The sequence below is a fragment of the Drosophila subpulchrella genome, chromosome X, assembly GCF_014743375.2.
Source record: "Drosophila subpulchrella strain 33 F10 #4 breed RU33 chromosome X, RU_Dsub_v1.1 Primary Assembly, whole genome shotgun sequence".
NCBI lineage: Eukaryota > Metazoa > Arthropoda > Insecta > Diptera > Drosophilidae > Drosophila > Drosophila subpulchrella.
This window is the reverse complement of record NC_050613.1, coordinates 5,480,208-5,499,232: the sequence shown is the minus strand read 5'-3', so window position 1 is coordinate 5,499,232 and position 19,025 is coordinate 5,480,208. Positions and strand designations below refer to the sequence as shown.

The window sequence follows — 19,025 nt, the reverse complement described above, 5'->3', positions numbered from 1 at the left end:
CAAATTAATGGCCATCATACATTATCATTATCATACTCGATAATGGTAATATTAGAGTGCTATATCTGCTGGGAATCAACTAATTTCCATCCAATTGTGAAATGTGCCTCAAATTTCGTTTAATTAATTACAATAGAAGTACAAAATAAGTATATTTGTGCTAAATGGAAGTGTGAATTTGCCCATAATTGGAAATATTATTTATTATTAGTTAGTTGGAAGCATAATATGTATGTAATACAAATAAGCAATTTTATATTGATGTCATCTCTTGGTAAAAATAAACAAATTGTAACAATATAATAATGTATACATATAATTTTTTCAGAGTCCTACGTTATTATAGAAATGAATAACATACGTACCGTTTCTTTTATTTGTTGGAAACTTTAAAAATTAAAACTTAAGTATTCTTTAGCTGATGCCCTAGCCGCCATGGTTCCGCAATATTGCTAGCTCATAATTTGAAATATTTAAAGCACTTCATTAACAAATTACACATACTTATAAATTGATTAGGAGAAAATATTAAATTATTTTTTTCCAAATAAAAAATATTAAAAATATAACATTCTCATTTTTGCTTTTTTGTTAATAAACACCAGTCTTAAAAGAGGACGTACTTCTAAAGACAGTCCTAAGAGTGCAATTTTAAGTCTTCTGACCCATGTCGATGACCTTTATTGGCATGTTACCTACCTTTCAAAGAGCCCATCCCAACCGTGCTCTTCCATGATACTCCGCATAATTATGCGATTTGTTTTTGCCTTGATTGTGATGCCTCCGGGCGGTCCGGTCCGGTCCATCTGAATGCGAATGCGAACGTGAATGGGATTGTGTGCCCCCACTAATTGGGTCATCCGATTGCCTTCGACGCCGTGAGCTTCCGTGTTTAGCCACATTTGAGTGCCGTCTACTTTTGGGCCGATCTCACCGGCTAATGGCATATTTTCGGGCGGAGATTGGAGCGATTGGAGTGCCACCCAGGAATTAAGACAACGCGGCTGTTCACATTTCCACAAAATGAATTTTTATTCAATCGCTTTTGGGCTTATTTTATACACATTTAGATACTCACAAATCCTTACACACAATACTACTCTTTTATCTCTTTCGCCATATCCATTTAAATCCATACATTTTGAAGCATTTTTTCAAGTATTTATTTAATGCTCGTATGTGTACACAATTTTTTTGTCGCTCGACAATTTACAATTACAATGCTTGCAGTCATTTTGCAAAAAAGACAGGGTTTTAAATATTTTTTGCTGGGTTTTTCTGTAGTTAATTTTGATACTTTAAGTATGTTTGTATATGTTTTTATAAAAAAAAATTATCATACATTTAACATAATCCTAGGTATAGCTGACTTATAGTACACATTGTTTTCAATTTACTTTTTTTTCTTTAGTTTTTCATACTTTAGTATAGTTTCTAGATGCTTTTTTTAGTAAAATCGCTAAATTTCATCTTAAATTTAGCTAGAAAAAAGTGTCCTATGGTTCTCAGGGTTAAAACATAAACAAATACAAAATTCTTTTAACAATTATACGTAGTTCATGTCTAAGCCTAAAAAAGCTTACATTTGCTTAGATTTATTTACAAACGGAACGGCAAGATATTTTCTTTGCTTTCAATGAGTATTTTAGAAATTATGTGGTTAAAGGAAGATTTGATTTGCCTATAATTAGAACAGTGTATTACCTGTTCCATAACACATTTTTTTAAAGATTAACAAATTATGGTTAGTGAAAAAAATGTACAATTTGCTAAATTCATTTGCTTTTGTGTTGTTTTTTTCAGGATTTATGAGCTTATGAATTTTGAACAGATTTTAGAGCTCAAGATGATGGAGGTTTGTGTCCAAGTAAAGTATAGTATTTTAAAAATAAATCTTATGTGAAACCCATACCCATGTTAAAAATAAGAATAAAATTACATAATTAGAAAAAATCTGAGCTTTTAGGAAAGATACAAAATATCTTATCTTACTAAACATTTACAATCGATTAAATTCAGTTTATAAGCTTTATCTTTGTTTAAACTCCTCATACATTTTTTGGAGCGGAAAGTAGTATCCTTGACAGATTTTAGAGTTCAAGATGATAAGGGTTACATCCTAGTCAGGTCAAGGGTCTTAAACATATTATATTCATAATAGAAATGTAAACTGATTTTTGCAGGAAGGTTATAAAGAAATAGAAGTGTGAATTTCCTCACCAAAAAATGTACTCACAATTGGCTAAATTCATTTTGACAGATTTTAGAGCTCAAGAATTTTCCATGACTGATTCCGGAGCTCAAGATGATGAGGGTCCGAGTCAAGTCAGAGGGACTCTTGTCATGTCAGCTCGACCTTTAATCACTCTAATGATTTGAGCTTTCCACAGAGCGGAAAAAAGGTGCAGCACTGCACCATCATCATCATCGCCATCACCATTATCATTATCGAACATTGGTCTTGTAATTTTCCCCGTTTTCCCGCGTGGCTGTCGCTGCTCTTTAAATTCAATCAATCAAATGGATTTCCCACACCCTCGCTCCCTCATTGTCATTGTCATCTTTATTTTTCCAGAAGCCATCCCCCCGTTTTTTGGCCAGCTGCGACAATATTTACACCATCGGAACCACTCAGACCACTCAAACCGCCGGGATGATCCCGGCCAACCGAAAACCGAAAGCTGAAAACCCAAAACCAACCGCATTACGGTGACCACGGTAATTGCGGACCAACGGACTCCAGAGCCCGGATCCATCAGTCGTTGAGTGCGAAAACTTTTCGCAGGTGCGGTGAAATCTGTGGCCAGCTAATTTATCTAATTGAAAGGGATTTAGATGGCAGATAAACTAAAAAGATTGCCCAGGTCCCTCGTTAACCCATTACAAGTTGTTCGAGAATCAGCAATGGATTGGAGGGCGCTCTTCTTACGAGTATTATGGCACAGATTTTTAAGGATGATTTTCCTTTTAACGGTTGTGGGTACATTTCAGAAACTGAATTTGCAATAAGTATTTGCAAGCTTAGAAAAATTATATGATTTCAGAACAGCAGCTATAAAGATCTTAAAGTCCAAACAGTCCTTGTGTAAACTTTCGCCCGCTGTTAATTAATGGGTTAAAAGGGGAGGACTGGTCTTGGCGCGAAATTAATTTCATAAAACTAGCGAAGTGGACCACTCCGAAATCACTTAAAAAACTATTTTCCGCAAATTGCTTGTCTCGCAGAAATAGAACCAGAACCAGAACCAGAGCTCCAAGCCCAAACCCAAACCCAAGCCCATCCGAAACCCATAACCCGAAACCAAGACCGAAATGGAGCTCCGAGCACGTGCCCGTGATGGATGGACTCTGGTCGCGACATCGTCGTGAAATGGACCACGTCCGCAATGCATGTAAATGAAGAAGTTCCTGTCGAGCATTTTTCCGAGCGGCAAACATGTTAGGGAAAAGTGGAACTCGAAAGGTGGGCGAGTGGTGTGTGGGGATGGAGTGGAGTGGAGTCCGATAACAATGTTCTGGGACATGTTGCTCATACGCCACGTTGTCAGCGGTCTGCTTAGTGTCTGCCGGCACACTCCCCCGTATTTGTATCCGCATCCTCATAGGGATCCGCATTGGAATCCGCATCCGCATCCACATCCGTATCTGTGTCCTGCGTTCGCATTGTTTTCGAGCAGAAAATGCCGCTGTCGCAGCCGTAGGATGTCCGGCAAATGTCGCCAGCAATTGCGGTCCGTCGGCGACAACAACTGGAACAGCTCTCCGGGCTTCCCCCGATCCCGCTCCCTTCCCCAGGACCCTCCGGTCCACAGATTCTCCGACTGGCTATTGCAAAGGGGCTGGCCGAGGACAACGGACCAACACATCTTCCATTTGTCTCGCCCAGTCAGCTCCAGTCGCTGCCGAGCTATTAGTGGATTTATCTCGTCTTAAAGGCGCTCCGATTGGCTTTTACACAGTTTTTAAGACCGCTTTAAGTCCCATACTTAGTGTGAGAGTTTGGTAAAAATTATAGTTAATCTTATGTCTAAACACGTTATTGTGACTTTGGTTAGTTGAACAAGATTTTTGGAAAAACTTTCAGAAAAGTAATTTTTTAAAGGATTTTACACGTTTATATACATATGTATATATACAGCTGCGTTTAATATAATGATATATTTTTTATTTAACGAAAAATGTTATTTTCAATTTGAATTTAACACGTATTACGAACCCATCACTAAGCTCTTAAAAATGTGGACTTTAAAATTGGCCAATCACTCTATATAATATTATTTTGTTTTGTATATTTTAAGCTAATTAAATTCTTCATTCAAGTGAGTTCTCATCAAATTGGTTGATTGAAAGAATACGGAAATAATATGTGTACTTTAAAAATTCCTTCAAATATCACGAAAGATTACTGAAAAGGAAATTTGTGTTGAAATAATATTATTAAGTTAAACGCAGTTTTATGTATATATATGCTGACAGTGCCTTATCCTTTGCTCAAAAGCAAGCTGCTTAATTGGCTTTACCAAATGGCAAGAAATAAAATACCTAGAGTCAGTTAAAGAACTTTTTAAACACAATGGTTACAGAACAAGTTTGGTGTCTTCATTACGAAAACTTTTGACTGCAGCAATTTAAAAGACCGCGTTCACCTCACTTTAAAAGCGGGGATGGAAAGCGCGAAACGAGTGCAACGGAATGCAAACCGGATGTGGGCGGCGGTGGGTGGGGTGGCATGTTGCGAGTGGCGAAATGGGTGGGTGAAAGAAAGCACCAGCACCACCCCCTGGCCCCTTGGCTGATTGCAACGCGCCTCCTTCGTGTCCTTGTTGTGTCATCAGCGACGCTGCGGCTGCGGTTAATATGTTGGCCGATGTCCAGTTGCTGCAACGCATCCTCTTTCCGCCGATGTTGCTGCTGTTGCTGTTGCTGCTGCTGCTGCTGTTGCTCCTGCTCTCTACCGTTGTTGTTGCTGATTGGCGGGCCATCCTTAAATGTCAATGGGACGTCATGATAATCACGTCTGGTGCTGAATTCCGTATGTCGATAAACACTTTGGACTCCTCGTTCTTCTGCTGCTGCTGCTGATGCTGCTGATGTTGCTGCTGCTGCTGCTTGTTGCTGCCGGGAAGGATCGTTGTCTGTCCCATGGCACCGTGTCCTTTCATCGTGGGCAGACGGGCAGCAATGCTCGGCGGATGTGGGTGTGGATGTGCATGGTGCAGTCGCTGCGGTTGCTGTTGCTGCTGTGCAAGATGCTGCTGCTGTGCATGTTGCTGCTGTGCATGCTGCTGCTGGGCATGCTGCTGCTGCTGCTGCTGATGCTGGTGGTGATGGTGACAGATCTCCTGCGGCTGTTTGACCGTCGAGGCCACCAGCAGTCCGCCGTAGTGCGAGCGGCCGCTGTGTCGCTCCTCCATCTCGATGGACTCCTGGCGCGGCAGCTGGTGGTGTTGCTGCTGATGTTGCTGCTGGTGCATGCTGCGCCGTGTCAGCGTTGCCACCGCCGGCGATCCCGACGGCTCATAGCCGAAGGTGGAGAAGAAGCGCGGCGGCGGGGGCGGCATCATCATGGCACCGATCCCGACCCCAGAGCCGCTGTTGCCGCCCAGCGATGAGGAGCTGGACTTTTGTCTCATTAGCGTGCCAACACCGCCGCCGGGAGCAACGGCAATACCAATGCCAACAGGAACACCAACGGCCGCACCAGCCGACGGTCCAATTCCGGGACTGTTGACAAACAGCGATTCCCTGTGGTGGGCGGCGAGGAGAAATGGAGAAATGAAGAAAAGAGAGTTGGGAGAGAGCAAAGTGAAAGGTTTTAATATTTGTCAGTCACACGCGAAGGCACTCGGCTGCAAGGACACTGTGAAAATTCAGGTGCTACTAATGCTTGGATATTACCCAAAATCCCGCTTATTATACCTCTAAAAGTATGCAACACCTTGCAGAATTTGTAAAAAATATGCAATCGCAACAGTAACTGCTAAACGCTAAAAATTAAAGCCTACTTATGAGCTAAGCCTAACGACAACCACACCTGTTGTTTTATGTTTGTAAGCTTTAAAAACAACAAAAAAAAAATAGAACATATATACTCCAGATTTTAGTTACTTAATAAGCTGAAATATTGAAATCCCTACAGTAATTTTTATACCCTTGCAGAGGGTATTATGATTTCAGTCAGAAGTTTGCAACGCAGTGATGGAGACGTTTCCGACCCCATAAAGTATATATAGCATATTATATATATAGTTTTCGAATTAAATTTATTAGAAATCAGACGACTCTAAAATATAGCTGTCAAAGAAGCGGTCAGACAAATAATGAAATAATTATTTTAAAAAAAATTTTTGCTTTGTTGATTTGGATTGTAATATCTTTTACTCTGGGATATAGAATATTTTAACTTTTCCGCATTACGAATTTAATTTTACATAAATATCACTGAAGCTAGCCACAATCCTTAAAAATTTAACATGGTGTTACTAACATTGATTATATCTTATAACTGCAAGGGTATACAAACATCGGCTTGCCGAAGTTAACTTCCTTTCTTGATTCATTATAAAATGCTTCCTTTTCTCCCAGTAAGTATATTGTGTTTTTTCTTGAAGTGTGTTTTAGACAAGTGATGTGGAGGACGGAGCTTTGGAAAGCACAAAGGTGATTGTGTAGCCGCGGGACAGGGATTGTGGCGCAATGGTATGCGCCAATCAGCTGAATCGAATCCGTTAGTTTGCTGCGGGAGCATATGGCCCAAAACCAGGATCCCGTTGACAGATAACTATCTAACACTACGGCAGTGCTGACCAGTGACCTTCCACATTACCTCAGTTTGTATATGTACATAAATAGCTTAATAAATGAAAATTCGATCCTATAGTTAATAAAATTAATTTTCACTTATGTACAGATTAGTTATGAAAAATAGGTTGCGAAATGAGGTGAGCTTTGTTATTGATCCAAACCAAATAAAATCATAAGCGTTAGTATGGGGATATCAGACAGAATAAAAAAAAACAACACGATGAAGTTGGGTAGAAAATGCAATCTGTATTTTTATTAGTCCAATCAGCATAAAATCATATAACTTGAAACAGTTTGGGTTTTGTTTAAACTTACAACACTTATGTATTAATCTATAACTATTAAACACAAATCATAGTAATCAGAATCGAATTGATGTTAATTTTGGGACATCGAGCAAACATTTAATTGAAACTATTGGTCTTAACAATCAGAGCACTTGTGTCTTAATATAAATCTAAGTCCCTTTAATTTTAGGCATTTAAATCGTTGATCGCACATATGCACAGTGGCGCCCAATGACAAATGCCAGCCCTCTAATAAATCACCCCGAACAACCTGTAGCAGTTTGGCTGTGACAGTGACTCGTTCCCATCACTATTCGGCGGCATGAATCATCTCCATCTGCGCACGTCGGCATTGTGTCACTGCATTCCGCCTGTCAGCCCCTCTGTCTGGCTGTCAGCCCATCCTGCCATCCTACTATCCTGGCATCCTACTATCCCGGCATCCTGCCACTCCGCCACTATGCCATCCTGCTAACCTACATTCCCGAATCCAGCGACTCCGACTGTGCACGACCTGTCGCTATATCCAATAAAGACGCATGCAAATACAAATATTTGCATCGATTCCTGTTGTTCGAGCAACGACACATATAGTACATACGTATACCCCACTATCCAAAACCCCAGCCCCACAGTGTAACTTTCTGGATTCCGGAACTTAGACCGGGCTCCACAATGCCATTGTTTTTAGTGTTTGCCCGCCGTTGACTTTGCAATTTTCTGGCATCTATTTGACTGCACACACTCGATCGGGATGGTAAGTGGGTAACTGGGAGTGGGAGTGGGAGTGGGTGTGGGACTCACCTCGTCTGGCAGCCCATATCGCAGGCATTGGAGGGCACCGCCGACATGGACGCCTTTGTCCTCAGCTCGTGGGTGGCGGTTGTCGTCGAGCTGGACTCGTCGTCATCCTCGACGGTGATGCCGCAGAGACTCGTTTGGGTCATGTCCGCGTGCCGGCGCAGGATGCTGTGCTCCTTCTCCTTGAAGTCCGCCTTGCTCGACTGCGTCGACAGGGGCACGGCCTCGCGGTAATATCGGTTCGACACGTCGTCCAGGATCTGCAGCGAGGTCTGCGAGTGCTTTTGCCTGCGGGGCGGAAAAACGAGGATTAAATAGGGCCATTTTCAGCGGTCTATCACGAATCTCTAGGAAGTAGCTCTGGGAATTTCAGAAATTCCATCGAAATTGAACTACAATTTAAAGACGACTTTGGCCCAAGCCGAAAGAATATCACTTAACTTTATACTAAAATGCTTTAAGCTTAAGTTCTTGTACACTATATCATGCTAATACGAATCAATCGAATCGAATGGATTTAAAAACTCTTATGGGGTCCAAATATAATCAAATTTAAGTAAAGTTTGTAGGGTGTACAGAGTAAATCAGAATTTAGATCTATATAACATTTGTGTTAAGCTGATTCTCATAGGGAAGTCTAAGTTGAATCATATTAAGTTACTTATATTTTGTAGAGGAACAGAGCTTATTAGAACTTATTTTATTATTGTTTATTAACTATTATTATTAACAAGAGAAAACGCTATAGTCGATGGCCTCGACTATTAGATACCCGTTACTCAGCTTAAGATAGTGCAATAGAGAATGAGATATGCTTAAAGCAACTATGCTTTTTTTTACTAACACACCTAGCCTTGCGCTGCGCAGGAAGCCCAAGAATCTGCATGCCAAGTCCCAACACTCTAGCTTTTATAGTTTCTGAGATCTCTACGGACAGACGGAGATGGCTAGATCGACTCGGCTAGTGATCCTGATCAAGAATACATATGACGAAGAGCACCAGGAGAGTGTGCGATGGCGACTACAATATATACACGAAAAAGCTGTGCGATTTTGACAAAAAGCGTGTCGAATGAGAAAACTTTAGAAAGTGTATTTATTTAGTAGATCGTATAATACATTTTCGTCACAAAAGTTGATATCAGAACTTTTGTTCGTTGAAGGTGCGATCGTTTCTAGATTTGTACCTTGCTAAAAGGTGTTTTTGTTTAATATACCTTATGGGGCTGGACTCGCTTTCTTCTGCCTGTTACATGCTTTCCGACGAATCTACCCTTTTTTCCTACAAGTAACGGGTATAAATAGCAAGCGACTTGGTAAAGATTTCTAAACTCCAATGGGGTCCATACTAACGTCTTAATTGTAAGATGAGTTAATCGGAATTAAGATTTATATAATATTTATTTTAAGCTAAGCCGACAACAATAGGTGTCCGGCAATCAGTCATCATGTTGAGTTCCTCATTAGAGCGCACACTGCGTATACGTAGTGCAAGGCCTTCTTGAACTCCAAGCTGTTCAAAATTTTAGACCCAGATGGAAACTCACCTGGATATGTTCTCCCGAGAACGACCCTTGGAGTGGCTGCCCATCTCGTCCAGCTTGCTCTCCTTCGACTCCCGGATGTGCTCCTGCAGGGATTCCATGCAGAACCCATTGAAGGATATATATACGGAGAGAGAGAGGGGTAAGACCAATGTAATAAGCATAACAATAAATATTTTCAATTAATTTGGTAAGGAAGAGGGGCGGGGGCCGGTTTAAGCCCGATTCTCGCAGCGAGAGTGTCTGCAGAGCTCCGTAATATGATATCCTTAAAGCCCACTGCACTGTGGATTATGAGGATGGCCTGAAAAGGGGGCGTGCCTGAGCAATTAAGCCAGCAGCCACCTGATGCCATCTCCCTTTCTCTCTCTCTCTCTCTCTCTCTCTTTTACAGTCATTAATACTTCGATTGTGTGTGTGCGAGGGCAGGGGAAAAGGAGAAAGGGGGTACCAGGGGTGGATAAATCCTGCCGGGCGAAGCACTTGATGGCCTGCATAAAAGGAAGCGTTAATACGTAAATACATAATAATGAAGGACGCAGGACGAAGGACGAACTGCATCCACCAGCCAACAGACACTGCAAATCTGGATGGCCACCTCATCTCAAGCCACCCAGCCGAAACCACCTCGAATCGCATTCATAATGGAATACAAGGCAAACATTGCGTGCACCTTGCAGTCTCCCTTGCCAATTACTTTCCTTAATGTAGAACATCTCCCTCGTTCGAATGGAATATAATGGAAAAATGAGGAAAATTCAATGCAAATCGCTGGGAAATGCGAGTATCCTTCGCTCGCTTTTGGTTTCCTTTCTTTCTTCTGGCCAAAGCCAAAAAGTAATTGGTTTGAAAAGTTAACAGTCAAATGATCGACGGTACACATTTAATTTTGTTATATATTTATTTTTCATCTTCTATTTTATATATAGATGTATTTATATTTATATAGCCTTTGTGCGGTATTAGTTTTGGCAGCCATTCGTTTAGCCAACAGTTAACTATGTACTTGGCTTTGGATTGCTCGATTGTCCAATGGGAACTTTAAACTTTTACAATTTCAATAGCTACTTGGGGCTTAGAAATGGGAACCCAAACGCTAAGGGTCTCTGTAAAATTATTCAAACTTTACTGGGTCTCCCCTCCAGTTTCGCCAAGATGCAATGCTCTTGGTATTTCATTTCTACTGGAACCACCTCTATTTTCGCATAATATTTCTATAAACTGTAAGCCTTTTAATGGGGTTATATCCACAATACTGTTAACTATGTTCGCCCAATGTCGCATTGAGTATTCCTACCTAAGGGGGAAAATCTGGGAAATCGCCCGCCATACAATTAGCAGCTTAACTTAATGAGGGGAAAAGGTCGCCTGACTGCACATCCCCCCAAGGACCAGGATTTGAGTTTGTTCTGATTTTGGGTTTGCGGTGAACTCAGCACGAACGACGGGGCCAAACGAAGGTCGGGCCGCAGGGGGAATGGGTTCGATATCAGGTTTCTTTTTGCGAATTTTGCCAGCCTGGTTTTAATGACGTCTATGCAGATGCGCCTGCAGCAGCAGGTGGGCAAAGGCCAGGACCCAGGGGCCACCACCAGTTTTACCACCTGCACCGCAGGACGTGAGCGAAAATATTTCGAGTGACACTCTTTTCTAAATGATTTTGTGCAGGAACTTGAGGGGATGATGGCCGCCGGCCTTGGGCTTGGCCAGTGCTGGCGGTGGGGGCGGTGTTAGGACCATGTCCAGCTCCATGGAGGTGGACGAGCTGGTGGCCACCGTGCCGCCACTCGGTCCGCTGCTGCACTGCATCGAGCTGCTGCACGAGTGGCTGGAGTTGCTGGGCAGGCACTGGCCGGCGACCAGGACGAACTCGTCGTCGTCCTCGGGCAGGGTGAGACCGCTGTCGCTGTCACAACTGAAACCGATGCCATCGTCGTACTCCTGATCCTCCAACTGCTGCTCATGCTCTTGCTCCTCCTCCTCTTCATCCTCCGCCTCCTGCTCCTCCTCTCCTTCCATCTCCATCTGCTCGCCACCGTCCACATCCGCATCCACATGCATATCCATATCCAAATCGAAATCACAGTCACACGTCGGCTTGGGCGAGTCCATCTGCGAATCAAAGTCAGAGTCGCCACCAACTGCCTGCTCATCTCGGGCCTCATGCCCCACGTTGGGCGCCAATTGCCCGTCCGATGAGTAGGAGAAATCGCACATGAAATCATTTTGTAATCCCACGAAAATCGCGCTCTTGGGTGCCTCCAGTATAAAGGAATCAATGTGATAGATTCCGTCGCTCAACGCGGGCACCTCCTGTGGATGAAGCACAAACAGAAAGAGAAGACAGGCAGAAGAGAGAGAGAGAGAAAGGGAGAGATATAGATAGAGAGAGAGAGAGGGAGAAATATAGATAGAGAGAGAGAAAGATGTTGATTTAAAGACAGAGAAAGATTGTGAGCTTTTCACATCACCTATTTAACCAAGAGAAGAGTGAGGGAGACGACTCTAGAGCGAGACAAGACTACTGATGCATGTGGCTGTGGGTGTGTGAGCGAGCGAGAGCGATACAGATAGATAGAGGAGGGTGTGCGTCGTTTGCTACATGCATGATGATGGCAACTCTGGCTAATTAAAAAGCATACTCACGACAATCAAATGAAAAGACACAATTCCTCAATTCCATTTCCAATTTAAAATATACAAATTCAGTGAAATTTATGTAAGGCTTTGAGCAGCATCACCATAAGTTGTATAATTTAGTTTTTGGCTTAAGGTCTACATTTTAAACAATCCCAAAAGCGATTCTTAAATATATGCTGATGAAGGGGTACTGAGACTGTGAAATATGTTTCAATAAATGTAGAAATGCTGCTGGCCTTTTTAAATTTTTGGTAGTAAACAGAAAACAGCCGGAACTCTCAGTAAGTCAGGCTAGTCATTGCATTTTCAAAAAGCCTAGGCAAAGCTAAAATGCTTACAACTTCATCTATAAACATGTGTTTAACATTTGGCTTTGATAATACAAATCAGTAGAGATTACGACATATGCAGCAGTGCTGAGAGCCCAGTTATCCTTTGAATAATCCCATCAATAAATCCGATTGGAAAATATAAAAATATGTGCAATTCTGTTCATTTTTCTAATACACAAATTGCAATACGGCTCTGTGCAAATGGTAGCCAAGGCAATCGGTGCAGCACAAAAGTATATTTGCAATATGCACACAATAAGTCCCCAACGAATCCGAATCCGAATCCAAGCAACTAATCTGATTTGGCCGAGGGGAGCGACTCCTTGTCAAGAATTCCTCCACCGATTCCGATTCCGAGTCCCCGTTTGTCCTCGATTCGATTGCCGGCAGCTGGGCCTGGTGCAACAAAAGTCAACGATAATTTAATCATGCCCCTCACTGGATCTCCTGGTAACCAAGACCGAGTGGACACAAAGCCTGCGGGCTAAGCCGGTGCGAGGACAGAATAGTTTATTCCGTTTGGATTGTATCGTCGACGATTTGCCACTTGCAGCTCGGCCAATTTGTGGCCTGGCACTGCACACTTGGCGTATGAGTGATATGCAAATGAATATCCACTTCAGTGGAAATAAAACTCAATTTGCGAGAGTTTGTGCCATAATTAATAGATATCATTGCAGCAGATTGCAGCTGTCCTGTCATTAAACACACACCGTGGGGGCGAGAGAGAGACGGCAGACAGGGGTGGCGAAAGAGAGGGGTATATACGTATGTTTGTATGGCCGGAGAAAGAGATGGGGCCACAAAGACGTGACAAGTCGGGCCTTTTGGGCCTGCTGATGACGGCCATCAAGTGAGTTTGTCTGGCTCTGATTCTGTCTGCTTTTGGCCTTGTTCTTTTCCCTTCTTCCATCTTCCTTTTCCCCTGCCAAGTCCCCTGCTTCCGGCCTTCCGTTTGCGGCCTACAGCTAAATTACTTTGGTCAGTTCTTCCCAGCCCTTTGCGGTTGAGTTTTATACATTCCTCGGCCAATCTCAAAGTAAGGAGAAAAGCATTTAAGACGCATTTAATCATCCTGCGATTTGGCAAATCAACTAGTTCTTTCAAAACTTGATCGTCGGATTGGACACATTGGAAATGTAACATTTAGACCTACTTCAAAATAGTAGCTGATAGTCAGTGATATTAAGAAATGGAATAGTCAGTACAAAGAACGAAAATGAAGGCAAATTATAATCATTAATTTATAATCATTTCAAAAATTTGAGTTCATCATTTCTATAAATTACATATACAAGCACACCTGCTGTCAAAGAAGGACTTTAATATTATGAAAGTAATCTTTTCAAAAATTATGTTTCGGACTATTTGAGACTCAGTACAACGGATTTATTAGCTGTTAAAGTGAAAGTATGAAAGGGTATTTGCATAGAGCTCAGGGGCTTGCCCTATGACTCTGACCCATAAATTCAAGAGTCCCCTGCCCCCTCGACATCCCCCAAGCTCCATAGGAACAGTATTTGATTAGTGGTTCGCTTCACACGAAACTGTGCCAGAAGTGATTTCTGCGAGGGGGCTGGGCTTATAAAATACATAATCAAACCGCAGGGTAGATATCAATTCCGTTCGATTCTGCGGTCATGGGGTCTTGGGTTTGGTTTGGTTTAGTTTAGTTTAGTTACTTTCTTTGCGATAAAGTTCCGTTCTGTTTGTTTGCTGATTTGGGCTTAATGCCCAACGCTTTGTGCCAATTAGGGGCTAAATTAATCGAGTTCACATTCGTTTGTCTTGGACACACTTTAATTGGCAAACACAATTGCGCAACTACGAGTTTCCAGTTGAATCGATTTGGCTGTAATGGCATTGCCCAAATGTGGCCCGGTTATTTAATAAAATTTTTGTGGAATATTTTTGCCAAACTCTGTTTGCCATGGCACACATATATTGTACGCACACAAAGCGATGGATGTGTGTGTGGGAAAGTTTTTGGCTTTGCGCTCCGCTGACTTCTGCCTTTTTGGCAAGCCCCAAAAATCTGACGAGAGACACACGGAATGGAGTGGGCGCAAAGTTTGGCATTTGTTTAATTGGAATTTTCGGGGTTGCGAGGAGTGTTCACCTTTTGCGCAGGGTGCTCGAGGGCAATTTCGAAAATTAACTTCGAACAAGTTGCCTCTAATCAGGAGCCAGCCACACAGATCTATATACAGATATGGATATAGATGTGGATATAGATATGTGGGGTCTATTGACTTCCTGCGAGCATCCTGGCCACATCCTGTGTCGGCATCTCAAACCGCCGGCGAATCTGCATTTGACGCCACCTACTGCCGCCACCACTGCCAGCATCCATTGTTTGATTGGCAACCATTTGTAAAATACTCTGCTCCTCCGTTCGATTGCTTTTAATGGCCAAATCATATTTTATGATTATTGACAATCGTTGCCAGTATGCAAATGCGCGGCGAGGAAACGGAAATAAATTTCCCCGAAATTTGATTGCCGACCCATAAAGCGTGATGAGCATCTTCAATTGAAAATTCAAAGCTGCCATTCCCATTTGTATGTCCTGCGTGTGCATTCGGTGTCTTCGAGTTTTCCATCTGCTGTTTAATTATGATTTTGCAGCTTAATTGGAGTCTGCCCAAACCGCAAAACGTAATGGGGGTAAAAATCAATCGGAGTGGAAGGCGTGCATGGGGATATTGAGCGGATATGTCCCTTCCAAAAATTTTTGCGGTTTGCCGGCCGAGTGAGTGGCTGATTGAACGCCTGATTGACTCGCAGATCGATCGATCGATTGATTGACTGGCTGCAGCCACCGAGACGTGCATCATTAAGTGCCACGCCCACGTGTTAAGCCCCGCCGAAGGCGTTTCGTTTCGCATTAAGCCCGTCGCTTTTCACTTAGCCCCATCTTGTCTGGCCCGGAATGCGATTGGGATGGGGAATCCCCCGTCGCAACTGCAACTGCAGCCCGAACTCCTTGGCATTATTTTATGGCTCTGGTCTGAGTGTTTCTTCTGCGAATTGCATTTCAGCTTGATTTATTTCATTTCATTTCATTTCGCCAATGCAGCCAGTGTCCAGCGGCAGCGAAGGAGGCTAAGGAAAATTGATGGCAGCGAAAGAAATACGGTTAGCAACATAAGTTGGTTATTACTTGCTGCTTAAAGCCAATGGCCACGACCCCAAAAGCAGCCCACTGATGCACTCGAAGAAACAGGCTCTCGAGCCCGAGGACTCAATTAGCAGCCGGATGTCGAGGGGGCAAGGACTTCTGCAAAGGACCTCTGCATCAGCGGAACATGTGGTAAGCATTTGATCAAGTAAGTAGCTGCAGCGAGATAACTCATCGAAAGAAAGTATAACATAGGATCTGTAATCTTGTAGTTAAAGTTTTAAAAGTTTCGGGTTCAGAGTTATAGTCCTAACTCCCATTGAGAAAACATGGTTGCAAGATCTACTATTTCTTAACATTTTAACGGAGTAATTTTTGAATTATTTTGAAAATATTTTATTATTTTAAGATTGCGCAGACTATATTTTGAAGTTGGTCAAAGAATATAATGCAGTCAAAAAACGAGAACTACCCCTTTCAAGAAACAAGTTTATTACAATGTCTTAATAAAATGATAAGTCACTTAATTCCTGAGGTTATAATGGATACATATAAATTTAACTTATGAAAAATTTCAAAACTTATAATGCAAACTTCTGTAATTAACAGTTGCGATTGGTGAATGGTGAATGGTAACCTTTGAAAGCGGCGGGGGCTATGAATGGCCCTTCAGAAGACATGCTGTGAGTATAGGCTCCACTTGAAAAACGGATTTATCACCCTTCTCCCGTGGCACTCCTTCCGGACTTCGATTTATTCTTCAAGTGTACTCCACTCGTCACTCCGTCCGGGAATCTATCTGTGCGCCAGTGTGTGCGGACTGGTGCGAATTCGCTTCAGTTTCGAATAAAATATTGCATTTCCCCAATGCATGACACGGCTTCAGCTTCAGCATCAGCTCCAGCTACTGGTTCTGGTTCTGTTTCTGATTCTGTTTCTGGTCCAGGTCCTATTCCTACTCCTGCCTCGGAGCCGTCGGATCCTGGCAGGCCCTGCTTAGACTTTAGCCCCCAGCTGAGGGCCGATAAGCCAGGCCAAGTCCCCTCAGTTTCCGACCATCCAGGGTCTGCCCCCGATCTCCTGGCATCACGCATGAGCTGCGACTGGCGGAAATGGCAGTTTTTCCATTACGACTGCCAGGCCACGCTCTTGGGGGCCTCTTCAACTGGCCGACACTTGGCGGCCTCCTCCGGGCTCGGCTTCCCATCTCCCATCTCTTTCCCTGCCCCAGCATCCGTCTCTTTCGCCAGCCCCGCCGCTCGATTGTCCCGTCTCGCTCGCGTATTACTTAATTTTTATGAAATATGAAATAGGAAACACACAACTGCACGACGGCAGCAACAATCTCATTTCGGGCAGCGACAGTTGCACTTGGAAACAATGAGAAGTGCCATCAAATTTAGCTAAAATGCATTCTCAACCGAGCTTAAAATAATAAAACGGGGCACTGGGGGATCGGGTTTGATGCGGCGACTACTTGCTGCCCTGTAAAAGTGATCTGGTAGGTGGTTTCAATGGCAGATATGTTATAAGACTTTTAAAATATTTCTAAATTAACTTATAAATCGTAAGATATCGATGGAATTCCTACGAACTAAAAAGGCATGGCAAAATGAATATGAACATACGGCTTTTTATTGATTACTAAATTTCCCATACCAACATTTAAGGAATCCTTAAGATGAAAAACATTTTAAATCACATTAAGTTGTAGAGTAGTTCAAAAATTCCTTTGTTTTGTAACCTTTAAAGTTCATATCATCTTGAACTGTGAGTTTCTTCTATTTGAGCACTACTATCTTTTTTACAATAAAGGGCTTTTGAGTGATGCGGATCCACCGTTTCGTGGGTGCTGTGTGCTCGGATCCAGCCGCAATTGCCGTATAAACTATGGATATGCATGTGCTGGCTGTCATTGCAATGCAGTTTATCTTGAGGTGGGAGCGCGAGTGGAAGGATATCAGGATATCACAACAATGATTCGCTTCGTTTGCCTTTCGCCATGCTATCGCTGGCCCAGCATCAGCATCAGCGAAAAGCGAAAAGCGGGGAACTGCAGATCCTGAGAGCTCCAAGGCAGCACACTTGCACTTTGGCACAGTGGCAAACTTGCACGGGAGCAAGCGGGCGTGCACTGGGAAAAAAGCCACCCAAATAGTGTAATACATTATGCCGAGCTTGAAAATTTCAGCCTCTGAGAAAACTATCCCTTTATTTTGACTATATTCTCTTTCCCGTTATAGAAATAAATGGACATACATTTTTAGCTATGTATAAATGAAGAAAAATTTGCATATTTTATACCTAATGAAAAACTATTTAGTGTGCACACTGTGTTACAAAATGAGACCCTTATTCAATTACCCTGAGAAATACCTAAGAGTCCTGTTGGCTTTAGTGCGCCATTTTCATATGTGTCCATTAAAAAAATGCCCCAACCCAAGCATTTTAACGGGCTGTGATTCCTCTATTATTTGACCGCAGCTGTATGCCTTCACTTGCAATAGAGGTTCAAAAATAGCTTAAAACCGCATTGAACAAACTTTGCGGTTCATTTCCTCAAAATCCTTGGGTGGGGGAATATTTCCGTGAACCCATTTGCAAATGGCACATCAAAGCCAGAGATTCAAAGATTCATCCAGTTCTTTTTTTGGCGTTGCACAGTGTTATTTATAACTTAAATGTTCTAATACAAGAAATAAGGTTGGTTAGATTATTGCTTTCCTTTAACCTAATTTAAATGGCTCTGGCTTTGTTCAAGTAATGGAAGTAAAATATTTATTTAAATCAAAATTGCCTTTTTTTATCAATAGGAACACTTAAAAAATGTGAAAAATGATTTCCCACAGTGTGGGGGCACCCAAGTCATTGCCATTGCTTAAATGGCAACACTAAAATGCCACTCAAGGCACTCGGCTGTGTGTGTATGGGTGCAGGACGAGTACGCCAGTGTGTGTGTGGTGGCAGGGCAAATATGCATTGCGGTTGTTACCAAATTGCATGCAGTTATGGCAAGCGCCTTGCGAAGGATGCGGCGAAATCGCAGACTTAGCCCTGGGAAGGGCAGGGGGCAAGGAAGCAGGCGAGGGGGGGGTGGTGTGGTGCAGGATACAAATGCATCTCCCCAGCAGGCTTCGCCTGCCATGGGTGCGACGGAAGGGGGCCAGTGAAGAACCTCTGCGGTGCGAGGTGCGCTTGAGGATGAATTGCAGTGATGAGATCTTTACCGAGTTTTCGCTTAAGTCCCATCGGGGAATCTCTGGCAAATTGCAGCTTTTCACATTTATCAAGAACAAATACGGATTGGAAAAAAGCGCGGAGTCGTTATAAAAATACATCAAAAGGTCCAAGTGGCAATTTCATCAGATTGCCAGCTCATCAGGTCAACCACTTAGGCACTTTAAAAAATTATGGAAATAATTTCCACTGAAAACAAGTATTGCGCTCTAAAATAAAAAAAGTTATGAGCATCACATACAATGAAAAGGTCTTAAAA

The 19,025-nt window shown here is 42.7% G+C and overlaps 1 protein-coding gene across 5 annotated transcripts in view; it reads right to left on the bottom strand.

Annotated features, from left to right (window-relative positions):
- Positions 1–1,149: 1,149 nt before the first annotated feature.
- Positions 1,150–19,025, bottom strand: part of LOC119556215 — a 94,501-nt gene continuing 76,625 nt past the window's right edge. For 4 of the 5 annotated variants that reach the window (XM_037868196.1, XM_037868195.1, XM_037868199.1 and 1 more), the window contains exons 11-13: positions 9,440–9,522; positions 7,896–8,180; positions 1,150–5,745 (exon numbers count right to left, since the gene is read on the bottom strand). In XM_037868196.1, the coding sequence (XP_037724124.1) occupies positions 4,992–5,745; positions 7,896–8,180; positions 9,440–9,522 (1,122 nt within the window). In that variant the 3' untranslated portion in view covers positions 1,150–4,991. Of the gene's footprint in view, positions 5,746–7,895; positions 8,181–9,439; positions 11,750–19,025 lie in introns of those variants that run through there. The other variant, XR_005219965.1, reaches the window with a different exon arrangement.